Source organism: Camellia sinensis, chromosome 2, assembly GCF_055761805.1.
Source record: "Camellia sinensis isolate YWXY chromosome 2, ASM5576180v1, whole genome shotgun sequence".
Lineage (NCBI taxonomy): Eukaryota > Viridiplantae > Streptophyta > Magnoliopsida > Ericales > Theaceae > Camellia > Camellia sinensis.
This window is the reverse complement of record NC_138962.1, coordinates 35,650,066-35,659,237: the sequence shown is the minus strand read 5'-3', so window position 1 is coordinate 35,659,237 and position 9,172 is coordinate 35,650,066. Positions and strand designations below refer to the sequence as shown.

General features: G+C 32.4%; 1 protein-coding gene across 1 annotated transcript; it reads left to right on the top strand.

Moving 5' to 3' along the window:
* The first annotated feature begins 2,434 nt into the window (after positions 1–2,434).
* On the top strand, positions 2,435–6,873 carry LOC114316051 (putative E3 ubiquitin-protein ligase RHY1A). Its single transcript, XM_082914086.1, has 4 exons — positions 2,435–2,786; positions 2,872–3,142; positions 5,456–5,646; positions 6,240–6,873. Exons 2-4 carry the CDS (start codon positions 2,900–2,902, stop codon positions 6,676–6,678), a joined length of 873 nt encoding a protein of 290 aa, XP_082770212.1. The 5' UTR covers positions 2,435–2,786; positions 2,872–2,899; the 3' UTR covers positions 6,679–6,873.
* The last annotated feature ends 2,299 nt before the right edge of the window (positions 6,874–9,172 follow it).

Below are 9,172 nucleotides of genomic sequence, written 5' to 3'. Positions count from 1 at the left end.
GTTTTAGATACACCTAATAAATACAAAAAAATATTAAATATTTTTTATATTTTATATTTTAAAAAAAAGTATAAAAATTTATTTTTAAAAAATATATTTAGATTAAGTAAAGTTAAAATATAAAATATTAATTAATAATTAAAAAAATACAAATTAAAAACTGAAAAATGTCTCGTAGCTCAAATTTTGTGGCTCAAAATATAAAATATTAGATTATGTTGTTTTGTACTCAAAACGACGTCGTTTTGGCCATTTGAACCACTTTTGAGCCACAAAATTTGAGCTACGTAGCATTGTCGTTAAAAACTCAATTTACTACGTCTCCAACGTTTATTCTTTTTTTTCATTAAATTTAAATTTGATGAAAGAAGTTCAATTTTGGCGCTTCAACATTAACATCAAATCAATATCAAATTGAGAATTTTTTGAACTTTTCATCAAATTAAGAATGTCTGAAATCTTTTATCAAATTATTGTAAATAGTCTTTAGTACCATACACTGGACGACCAGTCGATTGTACTCCTAAACAATCTCTTTCTTACTTTAAAGTTCTAATAAATTTACACTAATTGGTCGACCGGCCAGAGATCCTCTTGGTCATCCTTCCAATTGATCGGCGATTTAATGAAAAAAAAAAAAAAAAATTTGTGGAAATGTTCAATATCAAATAAAATTTTTATTTAAATTTAATAAAAAAAATGAAAAATAAATAAACGTTGAAGATGTGGTTAGAAACTCAAAACAAAACACAATTTTGCAAAACACAATTTTGCAACACGCACTGCAAGGCGTATGCGAAGACCACAAGCGGTCGTAAAAGTTGAAAACTTGGGATGACGAAGAATCGACATGTTTTTTTTTTTATTTTACCTCTTTCGTCATTGCTTCATTCTCCCTATCTCTCCTCCTCTTCAAAACTGAGCAGTTCCAATTTACCAACCGTGTTTTTTGAATTTTTATAATTTTTTATTAGATTAAATATATTTTTTAATGTTTAGAGTGCGTTTGCATTTTTATAATTTTTTATTAGGATTAAATATATTATTTAGTGTTTGGAGTACGTTTGAATTTCTATAATTTTTTATTAGGATTAAATATATTTTTAAGTGTTTGGAGTCCGTGTGGACTTAAATTTTGATCCCTAGGAGCATCTCTAATCTTTCACCAAACTTAGTATCAAATTTGAAATTTGGTGAAAAAAGTAATGTTTGGAGCTCTAACGATTTTACCAAATTGATATCAAATCGAGAATTCACCAAACGTTTCACTAAAAGAAAGACAGGCTCCGCATTTTACCAAAATACTGTGCATGACAGTTGGGGGAGACCAACCGATCGACCACCAAAAGGTTCCAAAAAAAGTTTAAACAGTTGAAAAAAAAAAATGTTTTTTGCCTTACCAGTCGACCAGTCGGTTGACCGGCCGGTCGACCAACCGGTCGACCACTAAAAGGTTCAAACAGTTCAAAAAAAAAAATTCAAAAAAAAAAAAATTAGCTTAATCGGTCGACCACACGGTTGACCGGTCGATCGATCAACCGGTTATTCCGGCACAGATTTGATGAAAATCAACCGTTAGAGCACTCGGTATCAGATTAAAGAAAAAGTCATTTTTTTACTCAGATTTAATAAAAATTTTAATTCAGAATTAGAGATGCTCTAACATAAATGAATAAATATTTTTTACAGATATATTATAAGTGTTAAGGACAATACATTAGACTAACCTATCAACCTATTTATTTTTTTGAATAATAAAAAGAACAGTCTCTCAATTTCAAATTTCACCTCTCTCTCTCTCTCTCTCTCTTGGAAGGATTCTGCATTCTCTATATCTCTAAAAACTTTCGAGTCGGTTTGATTTGTGTTTTGAAATAGATTTTAAAAGAAAATTTAAAAAGGGAGTTTAGAAATTTATTTAATTGTATATTTTAAAAATAGTTTTGAAATTTAAAAATTTGATATAATTTGATATTTTGTTATAGTGCTCTTTTGAGAAATTAGTAAAAAATCAGTTTTTAGTTTTTTACTAGTTTTGGATCGGAATTGGGGTCACTGCTGTGGCAAAGATACAACAGTGACTGTTGTGCTTCATTTTGTGATGCATTATGGGATTATTTTTATGATATGAATCGTTCATTGGGTTTGTTGAGTACTTCAAGCTTACCAAAAATCATATTAATCGGATACCAATAACTATATGATTGATAACCAAAAAAACAAACAAGAAGTTTTTCTTTTGAAAAATAGTATAAAAATATGCAATTCGATCATATAGTTGTTGATATCCGATTAATATGATTTTTGGTAGGCTTGAAGTACTCAACAAATCCTACAAAATGAACGGTTCAGATCATAAAAATAAATCCATAATGCATCACAAAATGAAGCACAACAGTCAATGCTGTGCGTTTGCCACAGCAGTGACCCCAAGTCCTTTTGGATCACATCACCTCTCACATAACTCACCCACAAAAAGACAAAATAAGTTAAAAAAGTCAAAAAAATTAATTTTTTACTAACTTCTCAAAACATCATAGTTGAAGAGATTTATGTGAGAGAAAAATGATTGAAAAGAGAGAAAAAATTATTAATTAATGTGTAGAAAAGAGAAAATAATTTTAAAATTTTCTTTTAAAAAATATGAACTAAATAAAATTTTGAATTTAAAAAAAAATTATATATTGAAGCCCCCCCCCCCCCCCCCCCCCCCCCCCCCCCCCCCCCCCCACCCACACACACACACACACACACACACACACACAAAAGTCCGGTTTTCTGATAAGGTCGGTCTACTGATTCTCTGCATTTTCCATTTTTTGTGTATCAAATTGGCTTCTTATTTTGTGCTCTCTTCGAATCGAATCGCAGAAAGGAAAAACGTGTAGTGCGGTGTTGAATGACGAGTGCTTCGGAGCTGTTTCAGAACAGGAGGTCGCGACTCGGCCGCAACAGTCTCGACCTAGGGCTCGATCGGAGCTTCCACCAGCAGCAGAGCCATAGAAATCGAGGCCATGACCACCACCATCACTACCAAATCCACAACAATACTACTCGTCGTGATCGTCATGATTTGGAAGGTAGTGATCCTCTCCGCCGACCCCCTTTAATCAGGCATCACTCTAATCGCCCTCCTAATTCGGTACGCCACAACCAACCTTCTAACTACTCTCTGCCACACATTGATTAAGATATTAACTATGTAATTTCAGATTCATATAGTAGTACAATTTTTATTACTACATTTTGTTGGTTATTTTCTGTATATAATAATTAAATGGGCTAGTTTATTATAATTTTAGAAATCTGATTCCAGGGGTTGTTTTTCTATTTTAGTGGAAAGTGAATGCATATTACATGAGTTAATTAACATATAGTTTGGACTTGTAATACATCAGCTAATACTGTTCAATATCGGTCCATATATGATCATATTACATATACAAATACATGTCCTGATATCATTATTATTTAGAACCATGCACTCAAGTTGAAGATTAAATTATGTCAGTTTTATTGCCGACAAAATATACCCCACTTTTATGGCCAATAGGATCATTTTAGGTTCGTTTGGGAAGTGATTTTTTGCCCAAAATATGAAGTGAATGCATAGAAAGTGTTTCGGAATAGCTTCTTGGATTTTTAGGAAAAAAAGTGCAAAAAATTTGAGAAAAGAAGGAACCTTTGACCTTTTTTTTTTTAATATATGACTTGCTTTTTTAATGGTTTTTTTTGGCTAAAATCTAATCTTCCCAAACATGGCAAGACAAACAAAAATCCCATGAAGAATGGCCTGAGCAGCAATGGATGATGAGGTGGTCCACTCGACTGCGTTGCTTATAGCTCTAGGTGATTAGGGATTGTCAACAGATTGTCAAACATATAAAGTTGAGACCTTCGATTGATCTCACAGCATTATATTGTGTTCTGTTTACAAGCCAACTTAGGATCTAGGAAACAAGCTAAAAGATAGATTCTGCTAGGAATTTTTATGGAAGGAACACATGTTTATTTGTGCTTGCCCTTTTTGGATGCACTCTGTGGCATAGCAAATTGAGAACATGCTTTGAGCCCATTTTGCAATTCTGAAGTCTTGCCCTTGATGATCGTGTTACATGACATCCCTTACATCCAGCTGCAAATGAATACAAAATGATTGGGACAACAATCTATAAAGTCCTCTTGTAACACAAGAAGTCCAATTAAAATCTGTGTCCATTAATTGCTTATTTCATGTCTTGGCTCATTTTAGGAAAAGCTCTTAATTGTGAGTTGGCTTGCAGTGTGAGCCATTATATGCAAAATATCCCATTGAATTTTGTTCAAATCTTACCAACATTACATGAAAAGAAAATTAATGAATAAATAAATAACTACAATGAAAGCTTTGAAACTTGAAGCTTTGTAGATTTCTCTCTTGAGAAGACTATGAACTTGGGCAAACTTCTTGTTGCAGGTAGTTCAATCTTACCACCCAGGAAGCCTCAACTGTTATTAAGTACAGCTTTCCCCAATTCCTAGTATTCCTCTCCTGGTAGGATTGAGTTCAAGCCAAAGAATGCTTCAATATTTTAATGCGCTCTAGATATTTCTTGGCTGAATGTGTATTTTGTACCAAAACCAGTAACAGAGCTTGAGACAGGCCCTGGGGGAGGAAGAGTGATTGGACTCTGCACGATTTTGATAGTGCGTTTTGACTTGAGCTTAAGTTTCTCCAATTAGATTGTAATCTTATCCTTTATTTTTTTATTTTTTTTATTTTTTTTGTGGGGTAACATATCCTTAAAATTTGGCATATATCAGAAACATAGGAATTAGACCAGGCCCAGCTTGGAAACATAAGATGATTCCTGTGTAATAAATCAAATGTGCTGGAAGTTGGCCTAATTTGGTGATTTAAACCATTTAATTATTACCAGTCTTTTGAGTAGTAAAAGCTTCACAAGATCTTTCGGAAAGAGAAAAATATTTGAATTAGGATATGAAGTTCATATGATCTTTGCTAGAGGCTCCATATATTCATATTCCTTTCTTCCCGAGTTTGGAGTCAGATAGAATGCTAGAATTTTATTGCAACTGCATCATCAGCTCAATTGTTTGTTCACTTGACCCTTGTTTTTTTCTTTCTTCTTCTTTTTTTTTCCCCCTTCATATTATTGATGCTCTGGGTGTTTGTTATTTCTATCACACTGTTAGATTCTATTTTAAGGGATGGGAAATTTCTTCAGGAAATTACCTCAGGCTCTAACTCTTAGAATGCATATACTTGTGGTGTCCTACTGTTCTTTAATTTGTTTCACTTTTGATAATAATATTTATGTAGTTTCTGTTGATACCTCATTTTGACAATTTCTCTGCAAATAAATAAAGCTATCAATCATTGACTGTGAGTTGTTTGGAGGGAACTAGCCATCTATCTCTGTGCTCTTCTTTTTTCACATTTTGGCATGCTCAGGAGCATGATACAGTTCAACATGATGAAGGCAGCAATCAATCTTCTTCTGGAAACACTATCAATTTGGAAAATCTAGGTGGTATACACCATACCCGGAGATTCAGTGGGAATGAAAGGCTACCTGGAGCTGTACTACTTGCAAGGGAAAGGCTTCTTGAAAGATTGAGAGGTGTATCTCTATCCGAAAACAGGTTGGTATGCAAATTTGAAATTTGTTAATCTTGTTTCTCCACTCATATTTGGGTTTTCTGGCATAATCATTCATAGTCAAATGCCTAATTATAAAATGTGGATGAACAATGTCATGACATTGGATGTGACCCTAAGAACTTCAATGAACAATTGGTTCAGCTTTTACTGTGCTCACAATCTTAGATTTTGGTGATGTGTTTTGAAATTGTGGTGGTGATGCAGACATGAAGTAGTGGATTATTTGTAGTAACAGTAGTTTTTGGAGCTTACCTTATGTGACCTGATTGAATGTTTTTGTTTCTGATACTGCCCATGGGCTACTCTTTCTACGCAAGCCTAATGCAGTACTCAAGCTGTAGGCAAATTTCATCAGTCAGTAATTCCTTGAAAATAGTAAACCTAACCGTATAAGATAAATCTCTCACAATTCAAGAGGCTAGGCGAAACAAATACGCCCATAGGCAAACAAGCTACAAATAACTAAAACAAGGGAAGTGGGTAAGAAATTAGAAAAATAAAGCACATCCATCATCCAAACATATATGCCTCCACAAATCCATCCCGTGTATTTATTTTGTTCTTCTTATTGTAGGCGAAGCAACAGAGCTTCATCAGGCAGGAATCGCAATGTCCTTACATTTGGAGACCACTTTAGGCTCATTGATGCAGGGGATTGGGAGACTGAAATTTCGAGGGAGTGGTTAGCTGGATTCACCAACTCAATATCTCAAACAGACCAGCTGTTAGTGCCACGAGAAACAAGCAAGAGACCACCCGGACTCACTCAAGAGGCTCTGCACCGTTTGCAGCTGGAGGTTTTCAGCAAAGCCAAATATAGCAGCGAAGGTGAAATGTCGAGGGCATCACAGGAATGTAGTATTTGTCTGGAGAGTTTCATGGAGGGAGACGAGCTAATATGTTTGCCGTGTACACATAGATTCCACTTGGGCTGCTTGGATCCTTGGGTTCGGACTTGTGGGGATTGCCCCTACTGTCGAAGAGTTATAGTTGCAACCAGTCATATAGAGTGATGATGAGCAAACATATTGATGACCTTATTGAGATTTTTCTTTATTGTATCTGGGGTTTGTTGAACATTATCTAAGTTTTGGGACTTGACCTGATAAGAGTTGATTTGTAATTTGACTTTCAACTTTGTCTTAATTTTGTTGTAAATCAGGACAAAGTTAAATTTAACTGTAAGCTAAGCTCTGTCATTTGTTGAATTCACTTGTGTTGTACCTTACTCTGCGAAACATGCCTGTGTCTCTGTGGGTGTGTACAAGCACCTATAAGAGGATAGGTACTTCAAAACAATTAGTGGTTTTAAGGTCGCGTTTGGTAGAATTTTAGAATTATGATTTGAGAATAGAGTTGCATTTGGAATTTGTGAGTTTTGAAATTATGATTTGAGTGTAGAAAATTTGTTTGGTTGTGAGTTTTAAAAAGGGTTTGAATTGAGTGATGTGACATATAATGTTGAAAAGTGAGTGTTTCGAAAAGTGGGTGTGGAATTAATTTTCTAAAGGAAAATGAGTGGGAGCACTAATTAGTGCTACCACTAATGATGTGGCAGTAATTTCTACCATGAATGATTTGATGTTTTGACCTTAGTGTTGTATTTTTTTTCTTTTTTTATTGAGTGCCATGTCATTAGTGGTCTTTTTAGAGTTCCAAAATTAATGGTCTCTATCATTGTTGTTTTCTAAAACTATAATCAAACAACACACTCAAATTAAGGAGTAAAATTAAACTTTAAAAACTCTACCAAACAGAATCTAAATTTTTCATTCAAATGCAAATACAAAAGTGATATTGTACACATAAGTTAATAACACCTTGTTGGTCATGAATTGCAATGGTCATCAAAATGTATTTTGTGAAATTCTTTCCGAACACATGGAATTCTGAACAAATTCAAAGAATAATAAAAGATTTATTTGAATTGTATTCCAATGACTTGCAATGTTGTTTTGTATTAAGAACAAAGTGTTTTTGATAAATGAGTATTAAGAACAAAGTCTGTAGATCACAACTCATAAAAAGACTCAAACATTGTATAAAATCATATGTTTAAGCCTAAAGTTAATTTTTACAATATGACAATTCCTCTTTGTCATTTTAAAATTTTATTAATACTCCATTTAATGACCCTTTAATAGAGGGCCTCCATCATAAGATCATGTGTCATGTATACTTGCTATTTATTTGTTTGTTTTTTTAAACAAAGTGGGTTTGTTAATTTTATTATTTTCATTTGTTAGCACTTAGGGGTGCAACTCGGGCGGGTTGGGAGGTTGTCCAACCTCAGTCCAAGTTGTGCTGAGACTTGTCCAGTCCCACTCAAGGCCGAATTGTAACCCAATGTTGCATGTCCAAGTCCGACCCGAATTAAACTCAATTTGCCCTATCTGCTCGAATTGTAAATAAATTTCAATTATTCTATTTTATTTTATTATTTATTAAATTATTAAAATTTGACTATATTTATATATATATTTTTATATAGAAAACTATTAATACCATTAAAACAAATAATTTATATAATGTAAAAGAGATGCCGCTATAGTAATTCTTACAATTTATGAGTGAAAACAAAATAAAATAAAATAAAATAAAAAGAGTATGATTTTATGTTATTTGTATATATAATATATATTCAATATGATTTAATAATCTAAATTACTTTAAGATCATGTAATGACTAAAATTTTTTATATATATTTATTATTTTTATATATCTATATATATATATAATTCGAGCTTCGAGTTGATCAAATTGTTCGATATCTTGTCCAAACCCTGAACCGAGTATGATTTTATGTTATTTGTATATATAATATATATTCAATATGATTTAATAATCTAAATTACTTTAAGATCATGTAATGACTAAAATTTTTTATATATATTTACTATTTTTATATATCTATATATATATAATTCGAGCTTCGAGTTGCTTAAATTGTTCGATATCTTTGCCCAAGTTCGTCCAAATTTAATTCGGACTCCTGAATTTTTACCCAAACCTGAACCGAATTTGAAAATATCTTGTCCAAACCCTAAAAAAATTTAAGCTAAATTCGGATCGCTTGAGTTGAACCCGCTAAAGTTACGTTACATCGTTAATAGCAAGAGGGAAGGCTAATGGTTTATTTTACCATGGAAAGATGAAGTCACGTTAATAGTTTCTATAAAAAAAGTGATCTACAGACATCAAGAACACCTAGATAATAACTAATTAAAATTTTAAAACTAACATACGTCAATGTATGTATATTTAGAGATAAATTATATATTTACAAACACATTCTCCATCATAATATACACATTCACCATCATAATTTACAAAGCCCGTGACAATTTGTCTTTATCTCACTTGGATTTGAATTTTCAAAAATAATTTTTGAGTTTTCAATTCATACTATATTATTTTTAATAATTTTTTCTTAATATTTTCGTCAATTTTTTATTTTATTTTTAGAAGCATCTAATCTAGATGTGTTTAATTTAAAAATCAAAATA

Bases quoted from the DNA above. Each gene is read 5' to 3' on its own strand.
- LOC114316051 (XM_082914086.1), top strand. From the start codon at position 2,900: ATGACGAGTGCTTCGGAGCTGTTTCAGAACAGGAGGTCGCGACTCGGC. The intron at 3,143-5,455 runs GTACGCCACAAC...TGGCATGCTCAG, and splicing joins CTAATCGCCCTCCTAATTCG to GAGCATGATACAGTTCAACA. The intron at 5,647-6,239 runs GTTGGTATGCAA...TTCTTATTGTAG, and splicing joins GTATCTCTATCCGAAAACAG to GCGAAGCAACAGAGCTTCAT.